Source organism: Amphibalanus amphitrite, unplaced genomic scaffold, assembly GCF_019059575.1.
Source record: "Amphibalanus amphitrite isolate SeventyFive unplaced genomic scaffold, NRLGWU_Aamphi_draft 001282F_arrow, whole genome shotgun sequence".
NCBI classification, from domain to species: Eukaryota; Metazoa; Arthropoda; class Thecostraca; order Balanomorpha; family Balanidae; genus Amphibalanus; species Amphibalanus amphitrite.
Genome location: NW_024882775.1, coordinates 155,962 through 180,639, shown reverse-complemented (window position 1 = coordinate 180,639; position 24,678 = coordinate 155,962). Strand labels below are relative to the sequence as shown.

The following is a 24,678-nucleotide window of genomic DNA, read 5'->3' as shown; positions in this document are numbered from 1 at the left end:
CAGATAACTATTGATAACTCAGGCAAGAAGCTCACAAATAAAGGCTACGCTACTCAGTTTCAAAAATAGCAGGTCATCGTAAAATAAAGACAAAGCGTCGTTTATTCTTCAATTCTTCATAATATCTAAGAGGCTAAAAATTTTGGGAAAATACACGAAAATCGTCAATGTCAAGGACACTTGGCCCCCCAAAAAGGTAGGTAAATGTAAAGTTTAACCCGCGCCGTGCTGGGGGGGCGTTTTTACGCCCCCCCCTCAGGTTTTTCGCGAATATCTCAAAAACGGCGGCGCGCAGCGCCGCCGTTTTTGGTACACGTGTTCCTACATCATTTCCGCACATGTTGTGAAAATTTCAGACCTAGGCCGTTCAAGGTCAGGTCACCAGGTCACGTCAAGTGACCTTACCTCAGAAAAAGTTCAAAGGCTCGCTATAGCTACACCGACTGAACGATCACTTTGAAACTTTCAGCGATTGATATGAGTAACAGTATGTATAAAATGTATATCTCGGATTTTTGTTATCTGTGACCTAAGGTCAGGCCAATTTTGCGACCTCTCCATTATAAGTCAATGGGAGAAAATTGAAATGCGCCTCTTTTGGACGAATATCGTTCAAAACGCTCTCAAACATCGGTTCATAGGTAAACATGACACACTGAATAGGAAAAATGCACCTGTGACCCCTCTGTGTGCCCCTGAGGTCATCTCAGGTCATGAACGGTCGCCAGCAGTTTTTTGGCTATAACTTTTGATAGAGACGTGCTAGAGCGGTGAAAACACGTCAGATGTGTTCAGCTCGACGATACGGATCGACTGATATGCAACATGACCCTTTTCGGTCAGGTCATGACCTTGACCTGAGGTCAAATTTTCAAAATGACCTTTCAAGGTCAACAAATAGTTCATTCGACGCGTCTCGACGAGAGGAACACGATGCTGGCAAAAGTAATGTCATGGCGCTTATGAGTCAAAAGTTATTGACGAAAAAACGTTTTTCGTAAAAACGGCTATTTTTGGAGTTTTTGCCCTCTGGAGGCTAAACCGTTGACCTGAGGTCAAATCTGAGAACATTACTCAGAAAGGTCTGTAAAAGGGCTATCGAATGCGCTTTTCCGCGGCGCTGTAGCTCTATCGGTTCCCGAGATAGCCGTTGGCAGTTTCCAAAATGTTGAAATAGTCAACATTTTACCTTTGGTGACCTCTGGTGACCTGACCTTTGACCTGACCCAAAAAATGACCGAAGTGTTTTCGTCCTTATTTTTGACGCCCTTTCGATTGCCGCTTACCGCGTGTCGCTACGTGGCCCAGGAGCCGAGTTAGACGGGGGGGGGGCGTGAAAACGGCCCCCCCCCCCCCAGCACTCGCCGGAAAGTTCAGGCCACCAGCACGGCGCGGGTTAATCCTAGGAAGTTTCAAAAGGCAGATCTGGAGCGAATAGCTTTCTTTCAGACACAAAATTCCGACAAAACCACATGATATAAGGCTTGGACCGTTTATAAAGCAGGAGATCTCTTATGGAAAACACTCCGCAAACCAGCGAATGTTTTGGCATGGGGAATGTCGAGCGTTTGGGATTTGCATAATTTGAACGGTGTGTCTCAGAAACAGATGTTCGACACATTCTGCTACGATATGATGCGAAAAATTTACCACTGGCACTTCCCGTTTGTTCAGGAATTGGGTCGTTTTGAAAAGGAAAATGGTGCAGTAGTGGCGGAACACCTTCAGTTAAGGGGGGTCACTGCCAACTTTTGGTCCCATTCTTTCCATGCAACGCCCATAGGGCTAATGTTAAAATGCCAAAATCAAAGGGGGGCACGGTGCACCGGTGCCCTCCCCGTTCCGCCGCCTATGAAATGGTGCTTGGGATGTCGGCGCCAGTCTTCGTGAAAGAGTTGACGCCAGAGAATACCTACAAAATACTCATGAATGGTGTCGATGCAAGCTGTCGGCTTTCAGGGAGAACCAAATGTGGCCGGGAATTTCGTCAAACCCAAATCCGACGCAGAAACCGCAGGGGATTTCCCTGCAAAGGCTTGAAAGCAGGTTACCTTTTATCAGCCTCCGGCAGCTGACGGAGCGACGAAAATCGGTATCGGCAAATATTTTTGGAGCTACAGCAAAAGGTTTGGTTTTCAACATTCCGAATTCGCTGTTAAAGCACGTAATATATTTATTTACACGTCATATTTGTCACGTTATATTGGTATGTATAGTGTACACATAGGCATCAAAACCGTATATTTTTGGCTGGTTCCTACATGCTTTATTGGCATGGAAAATGTGTCAACGAACTTTCGGGACACCCTGCATATACCTACCGACTACCAAGACATAGGTAGAGGGCTGAGGCCCAGGGTGAAGTGCATTTTTCATTTAGACAATAAATGGCTACGTATCTGAAATAAAAAATCCAGCGCCAACATATATCAACCAGTATAGCGCCTTTTGGGGCGACTAACGGAGCGAGCGAGAGGGTGGGCCTTGCACGTGCGAAATTTTGAGGGGGTACCTCCAACTGACTTGTGCACGGCACCCTACTAACCGGTCTCTAGCGATGTGCCAAATTTGAGCACAATCGGCCCAGCCGTTCTCGAGATCTGGAAGCGGCACCCTGCACGTGCGCACGTGCAGGATGGGTCCCAACTGACTTGTGCACGGCACCCTACTAACTGGTCCCTAACCGTGTACCAAATTTGAGCGCCATCGGTCCAGCCGTTCTCGAGATCTGGAAACGACCCCTGCACGTGCGCACGTGCAGCAGCACCCCAACTCTGGCACATGGATGTGCATTACCTAGTGGGTACCTACCTACATGCCAACTTTCAGCGCAATCGGCCAAGTAGTTACCAAGATATTGCAACAATTACAAAAGTGACACCTCTTCGTTTTGCACGTGGCACGTGCATAAGGGGTCACCCACATGCATCGGGAATAGTCCAATACTTGGTAGAAGGAATGAAGCTACCCTACAAAAATTACCGCGTGTAAATCGGTCAAGTGGTTGCTGAGATATAAGCGTCGCAGAATCGTGACCACGGCCGGCCGGCCGCTCATACTCAGAAATTTCCGTTATTTTACGTAAGACTCCCCTCGCTTCGCTCGCTCCGTAATAAACATTTAGCAGCTAAATGTTTGTTTATTGGCGTTTATTGTTTATTGTATTGTATTGTATATTATTGTATATTATTGTATTGAATTGTATTGATACCCAATTTTAAGGTCCTAGGTCATCGGTTGACCTTCCAGGTCAGGTCAATGACCCAAAAGTCGGGAAAATCGGGACCTGTTAGAAAGTCGTAAAGTGTGGCTGCCATGGGGTTTTCTGGGGTGCTGATCACGAATATCGTGCTAGTTTTGATCAGAGATGATGTCTTCAAGCATTTAGACCAGGTCGGGTCAGGTCAGGTCAGGTCAACCGGTAGGGGTCGTGACGGGTATTCGTAGTACGTGTCAACCGTCTCTGACAGCTTCGTAACGTGTTACGAAGGCACCAAAACTACTTCGTAAATGTTCAAATGGTTGCTAAATTCGAATTCAGCTCCAAAAACTAGCCTAGAAACATGTAAAACTCGAAAAAGTGAACCGAGGTCACCAAAGGTCAATGACCTGACCTGACCTTCAGGTGACCTTGACATGCACCCTAATGCATGGGAGCAACATCAAATCACATGTCTGAACGCTTGAAACCACGAAAAGACTGGAAACGCGCGGCTAATGCGAGCCGACATACGCTGAATCGCGATTCCGGCCAAACATGGTCTCGGAAAGTAGGTCACAGGTCAAAGGTCATTTGGGTCAGGGTCATGAAATTTTCAGGATAGGTGTAAAATTGATCAATGCGAGGTTACTGAAAGTTTCGTCGCAATCGGCCGCTTTTTACGCGAGTTATTCGCGAAAAACCGAGGGGGGGTTGCATCACCCCCCCCCCCCGCCCATGCCGGCGAGGGTTAACATTTGACTCGCGATAGGGAATAAATTAGGGGACAACCAAGGACAGCTTAGCGCTTATGCCAACCACTGAACATTTGTCTTCATAACCCCACGGACAAAATTCATGACTCAGTCATTGGTAACGTGTCAAAAGGGAAAAAGTGATTAAAGTCAAAATGGGCGCTTTGTCCCGGTACCGGGGCAGGGCGCCCCCTTCCGAGGGACGTGAAAACAAGCCTCTGCTGTAGCTTTAGCAGGGCAGTACGTATCTAAAAATTGTTGAGGGTGACTGTAAGCCATAAATCAAGTTTGCGCTAGCCATATTATTGGCAGCATTCGGAATGATCCACTTGCCATTGCCAACTGCAGTCACGGATCCACGGTGAATAAATCAAACTCAAGACGGTTAGGAATATATATTACTGAACGGCTCTGGGAAAGAAAAATGGAAACCGATGTCTTTAAACCGAGGTTTCCATTTTTCTTCCCAGAGCAAGTTCAGTAAGATATTTCCCATACGTCGTTTAATATCTATTCAGAAACTCACAATTTAATTATTGAAATCACCTTTTTTAAGATTTTTATCAAAAAACCACCACAACTGTAGGTCATCAACCCGTGCCGGAAAACAGTGCAGGAAAGATCGCGTGCAAATGTTTCCCGCACGGCTAGGATAATGCTAAAGGGATATCTCGGCGTATGGGAAATGTTGATACCTGTCCCTGGCAGAGTGACTGCAGTGAAATGGCCCGGCCCATGCCCCTCCCCCTTTTCCTCCTACGCGACGGTTACATATAGGTGATTTTATGATATGCTTTGTAAAGCGTAACTGGGGCAAAGCGCCCCCCTGGGGCTGGGGCGCTCTACCCCCGCGTCAACTAAATCATACTTTGTCACCTGACGCACCGACGGCGTAAGTGACGCAAACTATGTTTGGCAAAAATAAACAAGTATCTTTTAAGAAAACTATGGCAGTACGCTTGCGTGCATCGTTTAGCATAAGTAACGAATTCACTAGTTAAAAATGTCGTGAATATTGCATGAAAATCACATAAAACAAAACTTACCTCAGCGCAGCTCCAACTTCCGATCAATCCTGCCAAAAAAAAAAAAAACTAGTGACACAGCAGAAATAATAGGCGATCTTTCTGGAGAGCCTGTGATTGGTCGGCAGGGACTTTAAAAATATGAGATATTGACAAGGGGCGCATTACCCCGCAGGTGCGCGTTGCTCCGGTCTACCCTATTGTATATTATTGTATATTATTGTATTGTATTGACGTTTATCGTTTATTGTAAATGTTTGTTTATTTAACATTTGCTATTGACGCTTGTTACAGACTGGCTTTTATTAATTTACGCCGGTTTAAACCTGCTTAACCCTCGCCGGACATATTGGTTTTCTACATACATATTGGTTGGTACTGTCGGGGGCAGGTTTATCTATAGGGATTCTTTATTCGCCGTTAACTCGGGCCTCAGCACTGGCAGCAGCCGCCTGGTACTGGTAGACTGTGCCGCATGACTTAAGAGTTGAACGGGTCAGCCTAACTGTACGCTGTTTGACACCGTCCCGGGTCGCCGGAGTGGACCAGCCGTTGCGTCAGAGCAGTGGGGGGGGGGGGGGAGGCCGGAGGGCAAAGCTGAAGCCTGTTGACATGACTCGGCTCGGTGGCTGGCTAGGGCCGGAGAGTGGTGTGGGGAGCCGTGCGTGGGTCCGGGACTGGGCGAGCGGGGTCACTTTTCGCATTGCCTGCTTGTGTTGCTCAACAAATGGGCTCGAGCCGCTTCGTCTTTGACCACTTGGATGCTATTCTTCATGACAATATTTGACAATATTTTTGCCCTGACTGGGGGGAGGGGGCAGGCCGGTGACTGCGGGGTCTTGCCCCATCCCCCTAGTTAACATGTAAGACGAGGCCCTTTCCAGGTGTAGCCAGCCAGTACTGCACCCGTGCTGCGCGCATCGGCGCGCGCCGTTCTATACTGGCTCTCCGTTTTGGATGCGCTTGCCGGAGATGATGTATTCGGTCTTGGGGTGATCGGCATTGGCGTGTTCATGGCTCGGGTGTCGCTTGCGGACGGAGATCTCTGAGAGTCCCCATGAGCCGTCCATCGGCAGCCAGCCGCCTAGGCTGTCGTTCCGCGTCATCACCTGGGCCCTAACTAGTGCCAAGACGCCGTCGCTGAAAGTGAAACCACACGCAGAGAAGCATTGTCAGTTCGCAGCGGACATAGACCCCGTTTCTATGGGCATCACTGATCCGGATCAGTAAAAATGGATCAGCTAATCCAGTACAGTTTGACAATATATGAAAATGAAAATAAGGGATTAACCCGGCCGGGCCCGGGGGGTAATCCCAACAACCGCAGCCCGGGGGCGTTTTTCGCCCCCTTTCTAACTCCGTAAATAAGGGAGCTACGGAAACGAAAGCGATACCAAACGAAAGGTCCTTACAAGACGATTCTAAAGCACCTAAAATTTTTGACCTCAGGTCAATTTTCAAGGTCAGAAGTCAAGGTCAAAGGCAAAAACCGGCCATGTGCAGTGATCTTAAAGTAAGCGTTCTAGAGGACGACAGGATGCAAAAAAAACGGCAAAATTGGGTGTCAAACGAAAGAAGAGAATCTGAGGATTCCGAAAATATGTTCAACATCAAAGGTCAAGGTCAAGGTCATGCTCTAAATTGACCTCAAACTTTAAACTTTTTCGTACATCTTGCGTGATAACTTCCAATATGTTTTGAAATGTTTTGAGGCTTATCAGGTCCCTGCTTGTGGTTCATCGTACGATACAAGGCTGCTCAAAGGTCAAGGTCACAGAAGAGTATCCTTGCTAGAGGCTATTTCACTGATTCTAGTTAGTAATGATAAATAAGACAATTTTGCCATCCGGAGGCTCTAAATGAAGGCTTAGAGGAAAATAGATGCCAGAGCCGTGATCAGCGGGTGCGAATCCATCGTAAACGACCTTTCATGTGTCAAGGTCAGCCAAAGGTCATTCGAGGTCACATAAGGTCAACATAAAACTTGACCTTTTTCAAACAAAAGATATGTCATTCGACGCGGCTTGACAAGGCGAATGTGTCGGTACCACTGCCGTAGCTCTAGGACCATTTTTGCCGAAGTTATTTGCGAAAAACTAAAACCATAGCTCGGGGGTCGTTGACCTGACCTCTGACCTCAGGTCACCAAAACTATTTTTATATTTTTTTTTTCTAGGTCAAATGTTACACAACCGTGCTCGTAATTTGTCTTTATCTCTAAAACTCTATTTTTAGCAGCTATTTGAAGTTCGCGTCTGTGACGCCGAAATTCGCCGTGCAGGGGTCTAGAAAAATCGACCCTGTGACGTCACCAAGGGGGCTAGGCCCAAATTTTTTACTTCAGAAGATGTGAAATTGATAGGAGAAAAGGTACTAAAAGTTTCGCTTTCCTTTCCCTAAGCATTCGGGAGCTATCGCAAATATTCGCCGGGGGGGGGGGGGCGAAAAACGCCCCCCGGGCCCGCGCGGGTTAACTGATTATATAAGCCTAATCCACTTGGAATTATATCATGTAACGAAGAGTTCGAGAAATATAATGCGATTTACTGATCCGGATTAGTGATGCCCATGGAAACGGGGTCATAGAGCTCTCTCTAGTGTTCGGAACGCGCATTAACCCGCGCCGTGCTGGTGGCCTGAATTTTCCGCCGAGTGCTGAGGGGGGGGGCGTTTTCACGCCCCCCCCCTGTCTAACGCGGCTCCTGGGCCACGTAGCGACACGCGGTAAGCGGCAATCGAAAGAGCGTCAAAAATAAGGAAGAAAACACTTCGGTCATTTTTAAGGTCAGGTCAAAGTTCAGGTCACCAGAGGTCATCGAAGGTCAAATTTAGTCCATTTCAATAATTTTGGAAACTGCCAACGGCCAACTCGGGAACCAATAGAGCTACAGCGCCGCGGAAAAGCGCATTTGATAGCGCTTTTACAGACCTTTCTGTAGAGTGCTCTCAGATTTGACCTCAGGTCAACGGTTCAGCCTCCAGAGGGCAAAAACTGAAAAAATAGCCCTTTTCACGAAAATTTTTTTGGCCAATAACTTTTGACTGACTCAAGAGAGCCACGACATTACTTTTGCCAGCATCGTGTTCCTCTCGTCGAGACGCGTCGAATGAACTATTTGTTGACCTTAAAAGGTCATTTTGAAAATTTGACCTCAGGTCAAGGTCATGGCCTGACCGAAAAGGATCATGTTGCATATCAGTCGATCCGTATCGTCGAGCTGAACACATCTGACGTGTTTTCACCGCTCTAGCACGTCTCTATCAAAAGTTATAGCAAAAAAACTGCTGATGACCGTTCATGACCTGAGATGACCTCAGGGGCATACAGAGGGGTCACAGGTGCATTTTTCCGATTCAGTGTGTCATGTTTACCTATGAACCGATGTTTGAGAGCGTTTTGAACGACATTCGTCCAAAAGAGGCGCATTTCAATTTCCTCACATTGACTTATAGGTAATGGAGAGGTCGCAAAATTGACCTGACCTGACCTTAGGTCACATATATCAAAAATATGAGATATACATTTTATATATACTGTTACTAATATCAATCGCTGAAAGTTTCAAAGTGATCGTTCAGTCGGTGTAGCTATAGCGAGCCTTTGAACTTTTTTCTGAGGTAAGGTCACTTGACGTGACCTGGGCCTCGTTTCATAAAGCGAGTCCGTAACTTACGCCGGTTTTTGGTCTTGTATTGTAGGTGCATGTGAAGCGATGACGATAGTTTGAATCGTTGAGTTTATTTATCTTGCAAGCAAGAACAGTAGGGAGAAGGGAAATAAATGTATCGCTTCACATGCGCTTGCAATGCAAGCCCAAAAACCGACTCGCTTTATGTCGGTTTTTAAGTTACGTAAGTTACGGACTCGCTTTATGAAACGAGGCCCTGGTGACTTGACCTTGAACGACCCGGGTCTGAAATTTTCACGACATGTGCGGAAATGATGTGTGAACAGGTGTACCAAAAACGGCGGCGCTGCGCGCAGCTGTTTTTGAGATATTCGCGAAAAACCTGAGGGGGGGGGGGGCGTAAAAACGCCCTCCCCCAGCACGGCGCGGGTTAACGGGCGACATACCTCCGCTCAGCTATTTGATGTATTAATTGACACACATCCGGCTCAGTTTTCAATGCTATGCTAAGTCTCCCCTGAACATGGCGGCTGGACCTCCCGTCGTACCTCATTTCCGTCCGAAGTCAAGTCCCTCCGAGCTGCCTGCAGCTGCGCTTTTTTTTGCGGCGTGCCGGCTTATATAGGCGGCCCAGGTCCTGCCGACCAATCAGCGGCCGCGCGCAGCACCGACGAGACGGCCAGCATTACGCGTTGCGTAATTTACGTATTGGTGAAAATACGGGAGAATGGGGCACATTCGTGCAAAAATGGATAAGTCCAAATTCTTGTTCTTAAGTTGGTGCAATTGTAAAATTGTTGAAGGTATTGTTGTTGTAGATTGCAGCGTGGAAATCAATTATTGCAGACATTTTTCTTCATTGAAGGTTTTTCGCTAAGATCGTTTTTTTATTCCTCAAAATAGACTTATTAACTCAAGACGGTTTGCATGAAACTGCCCCATGTATGGGGCTGTTTCGTGCGAGGGGTGGGACAGGTTCGTACGGGATGGGGCATTTCCGTTCACCCCGAAAAGTTCTAGGAATTACCAAGAATCACCAGGAATTTACCAAAAATATTGCCAGGGAGCAACCAATAAATATTTCACACGATTCCTATCCACAATAATAATTGCCCAACACATGTAGAAAGAATGGGATCACCAACGATAATGTATTCCGTCACTGGCAAAATAAAACGAAACTAGCTAAAATATGACAATACAGCACACTTCCCTGAGCTTCCTTAGCTTCTATGAGAAAATGCAAAGAAAAGAAAATGCACGAATGTGCCCCTACAGTGCATGCACGAACCTGCCCCACAACGTTGTTTTCTATATTGCAAAATTTATTGCTGAGAGATGGCAATTTATTGAACGGAGAAGTTTGCAACCGTTCCGTGGATAGAGTGAGCTTCTTCACGGTGATGTTTGAAAAGCTGAACCCCATTTACAAGTCAGAATCACAAAAAATAGATGATTTGACAAAAGTTTGGAAAACACTTGAAGAATGCAACTTTGCGGTTTTATCAAATATAGTAGCAGATCCAGTGTTGTCTTCTACAGTGAACGGGGGGCGGCAATGCTAGGAATCTTTTTATAATTTACCTTGAGCATGGACAGCCACTCGTGTTTCCATAAACTACCATGAACGAATGTGCCCAATGCACGAAAGTGCCCCGTTCTCCCCTACGGGAGACATCGTTTTCAAGGGGTCACCATTGTAGATATGGATGATAATTTTTGTTGGCCTAATGTCGATGTTCTGGGATATTAATCATGAAATGGTGTTTAGCCGTAAAGGTCTAGAAGATGTCATTCATTCGATCTGTAGATTAGTTATAAGGAAATTTAGACTAATTAATGACACTTGGATTTGTGGTTGAAATAATTTACTACAGATAGCAATGTTTATGATCACGTTTCAGGCATAGTCACGTTTCAGGCATAGGTACTAATTTGTAAGTGAATCGCGATTTGCAAATCCAGCTGTAGGGGAGAGTGGGGCAAAGCGGCCACCCTAACGTTTCTAACGATGCCGACGCTTGATTTTTAAACTTGGAAAGATTCTTTCTATACCAATGTGATCCCTATTAAATTGTCTTTTATTCCAACTGCGTTTCATTTCCAAAGGCGTTCACATATGGGAGATATTGACAAAACTTTAAACCTATAGCATATTGGCCACTTTGCCCCATCCCTGAGGCAAAGCGGCCACTGGCGACTTCTCAAGTCCCGATATGAGAAACAGAATAGTTGCCTCATGCACGACTAGGGTATTTGATGGTGACAAGGTTTAAGGGAAGATGGATGTTTACTTTGTTATCTTCCCACCTATTGCTAAACAAAGAAAGAATTTTCTTGGAAAAACATTTAATTGCATAATTTGGTAACTCATGTAACCGAACAGTGGCCAAGATGAATGCATGACGACACATTTGAATATAAATAATGTTTTTATCCAGATGGAAACAACTTATGGCCAATTGGGGGCTGGCCACTTTGCCCCGGCCGCTTTGCCCCGCGCATACCGTCCGAGACAAAAAATATTCCAGCTCAGCTATTAGTGGGGTAAAAAGCATTAAAATTGGTAGAAGGCATGTACGATAACCACGCAATGCATGGACAAAAACGCTTATAAAAATTCCAAACGGTTATGGAATAAAATAACATTTAAAAATTGTAGACGTAATTGGTAACCTGGCAAGAAATGCTTTTTCGTGTTTCACAGAACAATGGCGATGGGCCTGAAACCCCGGTCTGGCTCATTCGAACGACCGCAAAGAGAAGCATAATTGGAAATCATAAATTGGAACTGACGCCAGCTGTGGAGGGCTAAAACGATGGATGGCCGCTTTGCCCCGGGTGGCCGCTTTGCCCCACTCTCCCCTACCTACTGAAGTAATTAAGAGCAATAGTGAAAACTGGGTTATGGCTTATTACATAACGTAAATCAGTTCTCACCTGTGCTTTTGTGTGGCTCTTAGCGTTACCCGCAACTCGCCACGAGGAGGCGGCCACAATGGATTGCAGCTGGATCTCTTTTTAACAGAAAAGAGACCCCGCAGGTGGTTCAAAGCGTACCGATGCCTGCGGGTAGAGAAACTGGGCGGTGTCCTGCCGGCTCACAGCACGTCCCGGTAGACGACGTTGGCGGCCCGTCCACCGCTGCCCGGCGGAAGGACGAACCGCAGGTCCTCCCAGCGGCCGACCCTGGACGCGGCGACGTATAGTTGGCTGTGGCCGAACACCGGCTCCCGCAGTAGGACGGCCACCCGCCGGAGCGTCTGACCCTGCGCCTTGTTGATTGTGAGTGCAAAGGCTGGCCGCACCGGGAACTGACGCCGCCCCGCCACTCAAACGGGAAGACGTCGTCCGGCGACTGTAGCGTCAGGCGGGGATCAAGACCCGGCGGTCAGCCGCACTGCCGCAGGCCACGGTTGCCTCAAGGAGCCGGCCGCCGTGGACGGCCACCACCAGGAGCCCCCCCCCCCCCTTAACCCGCGAGTTGCTGGGGGGGGGGGCGTTAAACGCCCCCACTTTTTTCGCCGGGCCATAGCATAAAAACGGCGCGCCGCAGGCGCGCCAAATTTTGGGTACCTTTAGGGAATTAATTGAAGTTTATTGTGACAAAGTTTCAAAAAAATCGGTCGGAAATTTTTTGAGATATCGAGGTTTTAGTGACGTCATGATTTCTGAGTTTTCGACCAAAAACGGCATATGTTCAAAAAATCATATAAAATCACAGAATAGACATACAGACATGCCGTAAACGCCATAAGACTGCCAATACCATGATCAATGAAATGGCTATCTTCGATTATTGATTATCGTTCCGCATTTTCCATAATCTTGAACTGAATCTTGGCAATTTTTCGTGACTACTTCACGACCATGATACATGAATTTCTTAAATTGAACTTTTTGAGCCAAACACGTACACATATGATAAAATGAATGTCACCATCGTGTTCTACGCCCCAAATTACCTATAAAACATGTGTCACAGGCTGCGAATATCAGTTTTGATTTTCGGGGATATGTGCCTACCCGGTTGACCTGACCTTGACCCTGACCTATGCTTGACTGACCCCTACATGGAGCTGACACTCTCGTAGGCCTTATAAGATGGATTGTGCACCGTTTTGACAGAGTTTATGGCGAGAGGCGCCCATTGCGAAGTCCTGAAGTCCATGCTACTGAAAGCCCGATTTCAGGTGTTTGACCTGACCTTGACCCGACCTGTGACCTCAAAATTCAACTTTAAAGTACTCATCTGAAGCGTCTCGTCGCGTTCATTCGTTTGCCGCCTCGTGCGTTTCGCTGCGCCTATTGGTTCTCGAGTTATCGGCTGGGGGCGTTTAACGCCCCCCCCCCCAGCAAACGGTGGGTGGCGAAATACCCCAGCAACTGCCGGGTTAACAGAAGTTTCAAAAAGATCGGTCACTCGGTATTGCTATGGAAGGCATTAAAACATTTTAGGAGGTGAGGTCACTTTTAGTGACCTGGTGACCTGACCTTGGGTGACCTTGGGCGCTAAAATTTTCACAGCATGTGCGAAAAAGATGTATGATAAGGCGTGCCTCCGCACCGCCGTTTTTTTTTAGATATTCGCGAAAAACTGCAGGGGGTCGTTCAAATGGGGCGGGTTAACCCGCCCCCCCCCCAGCAGGGCGCGGGTTAACCCGTGCCCCGTAGGGGGGGGGCGAAACGGCCCCCTGTCCTTTTCCGTAAATATCTCCCAAACGATTGCAAATATCGTCACCAAACTTTCAGTACTCCTCCGGGCATCAATTTTACACCTTGTGACCAAACATTTTTTCCAAAGGCTATGATAGGTTGGCCATTAATGACGTTAGAATGACGTCATGTTCTGCCATTTTCGATCCAAAAAAGTTTCGCGGGATGAGCTGTCGCCTGCCAGGCCTACAGCTTTGAAGATACAGAAAAATGTACTAGACATAAAAGGTGTAAAATTACCAAGGCTATAAAACTGATATCTCGGATTTTTGAAAGTTTTGGTTTTTGACCCCTAAACATAAAAAGTATTTTTTGGATATAATAGCCAAAAATCCCAATTGTTTTTTAATTTCGAAAAACCGGAATATATATGATAGTTCCCACCGTCTTTCATCTACATACCAAATTTGAGATCGATACCTCCTTTTTTGGCCAAGTTATAGCGAACAAAAAACTGTTCGAAATTGATGACGACAAAATTTCAAACTCAATGTTTAGCAATTCTATATTTTGTAGCGCATAACGAAGACCACCATTAGACTCCCCGTGACGAGCTGCATCGAATCAATACCCATTTTATGCAAAAATATCAACTTTGAAATTTGACCCAATTTGACCTGACCTTGACCTGACCTTCGTAATCTAAACTGGCCCCAAAGGTTGCCTAACCCACACAATCGCATTTGTCATGTAAAATGGACCATAAAACATGTATCACACGACACTTTCATATTGTGACCCTCAGTGACCTGACCTCTGTGACCTGACCTGGTATCAGTGACCTCAAATAGCAACATATGTGCTTGACAAACAATTCTCCGTCGATGATTTTCCATAACATGCCTTTTACTCGATTTTACAACACATTTCTTGGAATGCCTGTAAACGGTTAAAATGCGACCTTTGACCTGACCTGTGACGTCATCGGTTAGACCGAGGTCAATGAAATTGTGTCACAAGTTAGTTCCCTGGTGGGGCTATCGTATGCCGTTCGAATTTTGAAAATCGGTCGGAAACTTTCCGAGATCTTAGGGAGGGCGGCCGAAACGCCCCCCACCCCTTCCCCTACGGGTGGTAGGGTCCGTCGACAGCCCTATGGGGCGCGGGTTAACCCGACCGGGCCCAGGTGGTAATCCCAACCACCGCGGCCCGGGGGGGGGGCGTTTCCCCCCTGTCTAACTCCGTAAATAAGGCCGCTACGGAAACAAATTACTCGGCAGACCCCAACGGGGCGCTTAACCCGCGCCCAACTGGGGTCTTTTTATAACGCGCCCCACTGGGGGAGGGGGGCTATTTATAGCCCCCCTCCTAACTCCGAAACTACTGGGCCGATTGTCAAAATTCAAACGGCGTCTGATGGCCCTGGAAAAACTGTCGAGCGAAACCTAATTTTATTGACCTCGAGGTCACCGATGCCGTCTCAGGTCAGGCCAAAGTAAAAATTATCGACGTTTTGGCTTCTTAACTATTTGAGCTCTAGCCGCCGGCTCAAAAGTCGGATCGGGCTCATTTTTGTTTTACACACTCATGAATACATGCCTAAGATACCATGAGGCTACCAAACTTGTACTTTGAATATTTCAGGTCACGGGCAGGTCATCCTAGGTCACGGAATTATTATATTTATTCGGTCACGTGACACATGTTTTATGGTCCATTTTGGCCATAGATTTCAAAATCAGTGTCGTCTGTGTCATATCAGGCCATTTTCAGCTGAAATAAGCTGAGGTCAGGTCATTTTCAGGTAAAAAGTCAAATTTTAAAGTTGACATTTTTCAACAAAAAAGGTGTCTATCATGAGATGCAGTTTGAGCTCAGGAACACGATGGTGCTATTTATTCTGGTATACGATGTCAAAAACGTACCGAAAAAAATCATTTGAAAATTTGATGACGGATATTTTTGCTTTAAAGCGTATAACTTGGCTATTTTTGAAGATATCGGGCCAAAATGTCCTATAGTAGGTCACCGGTAGGTATGTGTTCTATCACATATATTCCGGTTTTTTTTCGAAAAAGCAAAAACTTTCTAGAAAAATTTCAAAATTATTTTTTTTGATAGTTTATATGTACAATTTCCGAAATTTCCAAAATTTTGAAAATCCGAGATGGCAGTTTGATAGCCCTGTTCATTCTGAGTCCTCTCATGCAAAGAAATCGGAGCTATCTTAAAAACTGAGCTCTTGAGAGCGATTGCCGTAGTTCAATGTTTTGCATCAAAATCGGCCGAACATTACGTCTTTCTGACGTCATTTCAGGCCGACCTATGGTAGCTAAGAAGTTGTAATTTGGACATAAGGTGTCAAATTGATGCCGGCGAAGGTACTGAAAGTTTTGTCTCGATATGTCCAGCGGTTTAGAAGATATTGCAGAAAAACGAGAGGGGGGCTATAAATAGCCTCCCCCCCAGTGCAAGTGGGGCGCGGGAGGAAATAGTTCACCTTTAACATGGGGTTTTGAACTGGAATAGCAGTTTTGTAGCTTGAGTTGAGACTAGCACAAATCAGAGGCTTTTACGGCCAACGATCACTCTAGACGAAGAAATTCCATTTCTCTTTCCGAAAAGAGTACCTTACAGAGGAATGCGTGCCTTGCAGAGGAATGCAGTCACGTCATCGTCAGCCAATCAGCATGCTGCTTACGGCCAATGCAGCATGCGTAGGTTTGAACTACGCAATATGATTGGTCGACGCGTAATAAGCTTCCGCGTGAACCATTATTTTATGTAGAATATAGTTCTTCCTATATTAAAATAAAGAAAATAATCCTTTTTACAAAAAGGTTTTATGTTATTTTCTGATCATTTTGAGCATAAAAAACATAAATTCATAGCAAAATACTAATTTCAGGAAAGTGAACTATTTCCTTTATTAACCCTCGCCGGCACAGGCCATTTTGCGTCCTTCGACGGCACAAGGGGGGGGGGGGGTTGGTACGACCCCCCTCGCGTTTGGCCCCTGATCGAGCTAGAGCTTCGCGGAAAAAACGAGCGTGTTACCCGTCACGAGAGGAAGCCAATGATACCCAATTTTAAGGGCCTAGGTCATCGGGTGACCTTCCAGGTCAGGTCAAAGACCCAAAAATCGGGAAAATCGGGACCTGTTAGAAAGTCGTAAAGCGTGGCTACTATGGGGTTTTCCGGGATGCTGATCACGAATATCGTGTTACTTTTGATCAGAGATGATGTCTTTAAGCATTTAGACCAGGTCGGGTTATGTCAGGTCAGGTCAACCGGTAGGGGTCGTGACGGGTATTCGTAGTACGTGTCAACCGCCTCTGACAGCTTCGTAACATGTTACGAAGGCACCAAAACTACTTCCTATATGTTCAAATGGTTGCTAAATTCGAAATCGGCTCCAAAAACTAGCATAGAAACATGTAAAACTCGAAAAAGTGAACCGAAGTTACCAAAGGTCAATGACCTGACCTGACCTTCAGGTGACCTTGACATCCACCCTAATGCATGGGAGCAACATCAAATCACATGTCTGAACGTTTGAAACCACGAAAAGCTTGCAAACGCGCGGCTAAAGCGAGCCGACGTACGCCGAATCGCGATTCTGGCCAAACATGGTCTCGGAAAGTAGGTCACAGGTCAAAGGTCATTTGGGTCACGGTCATTAAATTTTCAGGGTAGGTGTAAAATTGATCAATGCGAGGGTACTGAAAGTGTCGTCGCGATCGGCCGCTTTTTACGCGAGTTATTCGCGAAAAACCTTAGGGGGGGTTGCATCAACCCCCCGCCTGTGCCGGCGAGGGTTTTAACCCGCGAGTTGCTGGGGGGGGGGGCGTTAAACGCCCCCACTTTTTTCGCCGGGCCATAGCATAAAAAACGGCGCGCCGCAGGCGCGCCAAATTTTGGGTACCTGTTGAGAATTTATTGAAGTTTATTGTGACAAAGTTTCAAAAAAATCGGTCGGAAAACTTTTGAGATATTCAGGTTTTAGTGACGTCATGATTTCTGACTTTTCGACCAAAAACGGCATATGTTCAAATAATCATATAAAATCACAGAATGGACATACAGACATGCGGTAAACGCCATTAGACTGCCAATACCATCAACCATGAACAATCAAATGGGTATCTTCGATTATTGATTATCGTTCTGCATTTTCCAAAATCTTGAATTGAATCTTGGCAATTTCTCGTGACTAACTACTTCACGACCATGATACATGAATTTCTTAAATTGAACTTTTTGAGCCAAACACGTACCCATATGATAAAATGAATGTCACCATCGTGTTCTACGCCCCAAATTACCCATAAAACATGTGTCACAGGCTGCGAATATCAGTTTTGATTTTCGGGGATATGTGCCTACCCGGTTGACCTGACCTTGACCCTGACCTGACCTATGCTTGAGTGACCCCTACACGGAGCTGACACTCTTGTAGGCCTTATATGATGGATTGTGCACCGTTTTGACAGAGTTTATGACGAGAGGCGCCCATTGCGAAGTCCTGAAGTCCATGCTACTGAAAGCCCGATTTCAGGTGTTCGACCTGACCTTGACCTGACATGTGACCTCAAAATTCAACTTTAAAGTACTCATCTGAAGCGTCTCGTTGCGTTCTTCCGTTTGCCGCCACGTGCGTTTCGCTGCGCCTATTGGTTCTCGAGTTGTCGGCTGGGGGCGTTTAACGCCCCCCCCCCCCAGCAAACGGTGGGTGGCGAAATACCCCAGCAACTGCCGGGTTAGGTGGTGCGGGCACTAGGTAGAGCAGTTGACAATCCGATGGCGTGCAAGAGGTTTGCAAGCAAAGTCCGCCTAGAAACTAACCCATATAAATGAAAATACTTCAAAGGCATTTTGATTTTTGATTTATATTGAATTATAATCGAAAGCCACATACCGGAACATTTCACACTCGTGTAGGTATGTAGACTGTAGACTTTACATTGTACAACACACATAAGTCACTGTAGCCGCGCACAAAGAAACCATTTTTGAAAGAAGCTTATATGAGAAGTTCTTTAACCCTCGCCGGCCGAGGGGGGGGGGGGCGGGTGCCGCCCCCCCCCATAGGGTTTTTTCGCGATAGCTCCGAACACGCTGGCGATAGAGAGCTGAAACTTGGCATACCTGACTTTTGATCCAAGCCGCATCTTTTGACACCAACCGCATTTTTGGGTCAGGTCAGGTCACTGACCTATGACGTCATAAGTGAACCTCTGCACGGTCTTCAGATGTCGCAACTTCGCAACGCCCTCACTGCCAGAGGAGATGTCACAGGGAAATGAAACTTGCAGGATCTAGTATCCATTATGAGTCTCACAACTTGCATATCTCGGATTTTTCCTAAAGGTCATATGAGGTCAGGTCATTTTCGTGACCTCACCATTATAAGTCAATGGGGAAAAATGAAAACTGCTATTCTGGCGCCGGGAACGATCTCCAACTATCTCAAGCACACAGAATCGTGATTTGATGCACTCCTTGCAAGGTTAGATGCGTCACTTTTGCAATGTTGACCTTGCGTGACGTCATTTATGACGTCATCAAGGTCATATTAGTTTTTCGTCAATAACTCTTGATCAAATTGAGCTAGCGAGTCGAGAAAGCCACCAATGGACTCAGGAAGACCTGCCAAATCGAATGATATGCGACATGACCTCTTTCGACCAACTTCGTGACCTGGGGGTGCTGACCTGACCTTGACCTGAGGTCAACACCCCAAGTTGACCTGACCCGAACAAAAAGTATATCAATCGACGCGCCTGAGCGAGGCGAACACGATGCTGCCAAAATCGCGGCTCTGCGGCCGTTTTTTGCGAAGTTATTCACCAAAATCTGAACCGTACCCTGGGGCACTTGACCTGACCTCAGAGGTCACCGGTTGACCTAGGACCTTAAAATCGGGTACCAATCTCTGCGTCTCGTAACGGCGCACACGCTCGTTTTTTCCGCGACGCGCTAGCTCCACCAGGGGCGAAACGGCGAGGGGGGGTCGTACCCCCCCCCCCCTCGGCCGGCGCGTATGTAGAAAACCAATAGGTCCGGCGAGGGTTAAAGTTTCGAGAACAATGTTTCGAGTCGGGCACAGAACGTGAAGTGTCGCCGTCGCCAACACACGATCAGCTACAATGCATTTCATGAGCTACATACATACCCCGTTTCGTGTGGGCGTTTTTTATCTGTCAGGTCAGCGTCTCGGCGCCGCGCCGCGCAGTACAGAGTACAGACACGGTGCCCGGTGGCGATTGGAACATCCCCGCTCAAAACGGCTGCAGGTGACGCTTAGCATCCGCCTTCGTACGACTGGACACTGATCCGACCATTGCACGATGGGACCGCGGCCGGAATTAGCGAGACGTTGGTGGATTTGCCGACCTTTCCCCAAATTGAGTTAGACTGTCTCACTTCAGAAATGTCCATGGACCACGAATCTGCAAATATTTTTCGTCCATGGTGTATAGCGTCCGCGCCACATCAGCCCAAACACAAAGTTCTGGGACAAGCATCGTAGACCCGTTTTCGTACGGAGAAAAGTAGCAGCTAATGTAGGTAAGAAAAAGGTATATATTAGACGGCTTTATCAATATTTTCGGGGTGTAACCTGATAGTTTAGACCATGGGCTTCACGTTGGAAAGAAAAACTTATAGCGGAATATATAAATACGCTTCAAATGTTAAATTTTTTAGGTGCTTTTGAAACTGTGAGTTAATTTTACTGTTATAAATATTCTGGAATGCCGACATAAAAAGTCCCGCTAGGTCCCGCTCTTTTTTATCAATATGGTGTTTAACAATCAATTGCCTTTCAGAAAATGTATAATTTAGCTGCTTCAGCCTGCTACAGCGAAAGTGAGGGGCATTTTTGTTTTTACTTCAGGTCGCCGGCGCTGGCCGTGCGCGGTTACCGCGAGCCGGCCGGAAGCTGCGAGTAACAGAACCTCAGGAGTCTAAAAAGGTTGCCAAGTGCCAACTATATTTGAGTTTTGTCCGGACATATCCGTACCTGCTGTCGGAGTGTCTGTCTGATATACTTTTCTGACCCGTACTTAACCCGCGAGTTGCTGGGGGGGGGGGGCGTTAAACGCCCCCACTTTTTTTCGCCGGGCCATAGCATAAAAACGGCGCGGGTACCTACCTGTAGGGAATTGATTGAAGTTTATTGTGACAAAGTTTCAAGAAGATCGGTCGGAAAATTTTTGAGATATCGAGGTTTTAGTGACGTCATGATTTCTGAGTTTTCCACCAAAAATGGCATATGTTCAAAAAATCATATAAAATCACAGAATAGACATACAGACATGCCGTAAACGCCATTAGACTGCCAATACCATGAACAATCAAATGGCTATCTTCGATTATTGATTATTGTTCCGCATTTTCCAAAATCTTGAACTGAATCTTGGCAATTTCTCGTGACTCCTTCACGACCATGATAGGTACATGAATTTCTTAAATTCAAGTTTTTGAGCCAAACACGTAGGTACACATATGATAAAATGAATGTCACCATCGTGTTCTGCGCCCCAAATTACCCATAAAACATGTGTCACAGGCTGCGAATATCAGTTTTGATTTTCGGGGATATGTGCCTACCTGGTTGACCTGACCTTGACCCTGACCTATGCTTGACTGACCCCTACATGGAGCTGACACTCTTGTAGGCCTTATATGATGGATTGTGCACCGTTTTGACAGAGATTATGACGAGAGGCGCCCATTGCGAAGTCCTGAAGTCAATGCTACTGAAAGCCCGATTTCAGGTGTTTGACCTAACCTTGACCCGACCTGTGACCTCAAAATTCAACTTTTAAGTACTCATCTGAAGCGTCTCGTCGCGTTCTTTCGTTTGCCGCCTCGTGCGTTTCGCTGCGCCTATTGGTTCTCGAGTTATCGGCTGGGGGCGTTTAACGCCCCCCCCCCCCCCAGCAAACGGTGGGTGGCGAAATACCCCAGCAACTGCCGGGTTAATTTGTTATATAGTCATGTAGGCCATCAGATTCCCATCATGGTTTTGGTGGCTACATTAATTGCTTATCGGAAGTTCCGGTGCCGTCATAACCTGACCTGACAGGTGTTGCCATCTTATCACGTGACCGAACCGAGTCGAGGTCAGCGCAGGTCAACTGATTAATTAATTAATTAATTAATTAATTAATGAAATTACTAATAATTAATTAATCAAATTTATCAGAAATTGCTTAGAAAGTACACCGACTACCATTTGTATGATTCTATCATCCCTTTTTCATGTGAAAAGCGGACACGAAACACGAAAAAGTACGGCGATGTCGCGCTAATTTTCGCTCCGGTCCCACTGTGCATTGGACCGACGCGCTGTGCTGCCGCGTTGTCCTGTCTGGACGAGTTCGGCCGTCCTCTGCTGATACACCATTGCCCTGGCGTTGCAGTCGCCCGCCGCCCACTGCCGACGGTCGGCGGATGCGCGGTGGTGCGCCGGCCGGGACCGCGGACCGCAGCAGTCGGTCGATCAAGATCTGCGCCGGCGTAACGCGGGGAAACTTCAACGGCTCCTGTGACAGCAGCCGTTGAAGTTTCCCCACGTAGCACCGCTACGTAGCCTGGCGGCTCTGGAGGTATCTGGCGGCGGCCCACTGGGTCGCCACCACGCTGCTGTTTCGGACCTCCGGACCTCTCGGAAGTATGCTTCCTAGATGTCGTAGCCGGATCCGCATCAGGGCCAGGCAGCGGACGCTTGAGCCTGACAGCTATGCGCTCTAATCCACCAAGAAGAAGCACCAGGATGGTACTGCAGAGTCGATGGATTTTTCAATGAGTCTGACTCTGACTCCGGCTTCCAAAAATCAACACTCCGCCTCCAACTTGAAATGTCGGCTCTGACCGACTCAGAGACCGACTCAGACTCCGCAACCCTGACGGGTCTGGACATTGCGGCGGTTGGTGCGCTGCCAACTTTTGAAAAATAGAGGGGAAAATGTCACCATATGCTTTACCTTTTTCTATGTAACGTTGAACGGCCATTGCGGCCTTATCTGCCATCTGGTATGCGGTGGCGTTATCTAGCACAAGAAAATCTGTAGCTAGTATAAGCCCATTGGCTTACAGGGAAATTATTAGTATACGCCGTCAAAAGTAGCGGCTGGCAGACAGATCAGCTTTGGAGGGCCACCATGGGAAAATTAGGCAATTTTGAGACGAATGCTCTCAGAATGGGGCCTCAGCCACCTTCTCCTACGACCTACACGTTTCAGTGCACAACTCCGAAATTTTGAAAAAAAAACTTGAACCTTAAGATCCCGGACATGTTCTCTATATTTGCATGACTCGTCAGTTTCCAGAAACAGTACGACGCATCAAAACCAACCGCAAGCTTTCATTTGGCGTACGTTCTCTCACGAGAACAATATTCAAGCAACCCACTACCCAGTCCGACGATCGAATCAATATCTATCACACACCATAATGGCATCCACACTTCTTCATCTTGACACCTATTCAAATGTACTTGAAGACTACATCGTCCCGAGAGTCTGTAGTTTGCAGCTCTAATTTGACGGGGCACTGCAGCCAGTTGGTTAGCATCTCCTCGGTATAGCCGATCAGAAAGTACATCTTCCTCGGCAGGATGCCCCGAACCACGATACCGCTGATCCGAATCATATTCAGCTGACGTTTGATGATCACCTGGTGCAGAAGAGCATGTGAACGTGAGAAGTCATATCAAGAGACCTATTACAGCACATCCGCTCGGCTGGCGCCTGGAAGCGATGCAGACTGCCGCCCATAATAGAATGATACATATTCGCGACGTCATTATGTAGCTTATGGTGTTATATTATAATTTACGTATCCTTGAGATTATAATCATACCGATAAGTATGACAATAATTCGGCCATTTGCCCTCTACACTTACGTATGTCTGCACTCCTCGCGCCTACCGCTCGGATATTACGTTTATGATTACAGCGATTAGCCTGAACATTGCCCTCCACCTTTCCTCTTACCACACAGTCTTTCTCACACTTCCTTCTCACCTCGGAGAGAAACATGTTGTGCCATGTTCCCGATATGAACTTGCGGATGAACATATCCTCCATCGCGGTCTCGGAGGGACGCACGCCATCCTTGAGGTTTGCTGCGGACGGAAAATCAATCGCGGTTAGAGCTGGCAGCCTAGCTACGTCACTTATCAAATATCCATCCTACGCTTTATAATGTGTCCTGGTGGCTACTGCTGCAGTGGGGGCTGCATGTCACTGAGGAACATTCAGATTGGAAGTGATTATTGATCAGCTTACTAGGGAAACCAGCTCATTACACACAAAATCCAAGGGAGGTGCTCAGCTGCAATGTAGGTGATAATGTGACACACTAACTTGCAGGCCATATATCATCACCAAACAGTTGACACACTAACTTGAACTTAGCCTGGCATGCAACTCTCACATGTGTTGAATGAATTGAAGCCTTTTCTGACAAACAAGTAGTGTGGTGGGTTGGCCTGCTCGTAGGTCAGCGGCCTGTTCTTGCTGCGGGTGACCTTGTAGCGGCCTGAGCTGACCTTATTACAGGCAGCTGTCAGGTGGATGGGACGACAGGCTGGCTCTGGCAGAGCAATCCGCAATACCTGAAAAATGTGGGAATGCACTACGTAATTCAGTTAAATAACTTGTCATTAAGAAAAGAAAATGATTTTCATTGGTAACAGCTATTTACAAATTTTGGAAATTACACGTGTTTTTGCACTCCACAAAAAGCAGCAAAATATTATCTATTACACTATATTTTAATATCAATCATGTTTGCAAAAAAAAAAATGTCTAAGAACTGTTGTAGACTATACATGACCCAGGTAATTGAACATAAATAAAATATCGTGACAAGCTTTTAAGGTATTTCTAATTTGAGTAAGAACTGTTACAAAATTTAGGTACCTTCAGAAGTTTTGAAACTTTCCCACAAGACATTGCAACGACACTTCCAATAAGCCCAAGACCATCAAAGAAAGGTTTGTTATTAAATCAACCTTCGATCACGTGTAAAATTATCGCATACAATCTTGATACAATCAACGTCTTCACTCAAATATTTATTTTGTATTCAGCTCAAGGCTACAGAACTCGATTGATGACCTCTCTCCACGGCCATCTCAAGGTATATAAAAACACTGACCATCTCGAGAGCGCTCTCCTTCAATGCATTCTGTCGATTTTAAGAACGACCACCGACAATCAATCGATGCACACATATATTGTTGTTATTTTCCTGCATCACATGCAAAAGATTGCCAAAAAGAGAAAATTGACATACATGATAATTTATTCAGCAGAAGACTTTGCGTTCCTAGCACATAATTGTTGAAAGTCAGGCTGCCTTTCTTAATAAAATCGATAGTATCTAAACGTGGTTTCGA

The 24,678-nt window shown here is 46.4% G+C and overlaps 1 protein-coding gene across 2 annotated transcripts; it reads right to left on the bottom strand.

Moving 5' to 3' along the window:
• Positions 1–22,552: 22,552 nt before the first annotated feature.
• LOC122371825 (28S ribosomal protein S24, mitochondrial-like) lies at positions 22,553–24,639 on the bottom strand. 2 transcript variants are annotated; one of them, XM_043348550.1, is made up of 4 exons: positions 24,438–24,639; positions 23,712–23,892; positions 23,300–23,400; positions 22,553–22,948 (listed from the first exon to the last, which is right to left on the bottom strand). In XM_043348550.1, exons 1-4 carry the CDS (start codon positions 24,438–24,440, stop codon positions 22,760–22,762), a joined length of 474 nt encoding a protein of 157 aa, XP_043204485.1. In that variant the 5' UTR covers positions 24,441–24,639; the 3' UTR covers positions 22,553–22,759. The 2 variants fall into 2 exon arrangements, with proteins under 2 accessions (XP_043204485.1, XP_043204484.1); XM_043348549.1 differs by having other exon boundaries at positions 24,200–24,457.
• Between the last annotated feature and the right edge of the window lie 39 nt (positions 24,640–24,678).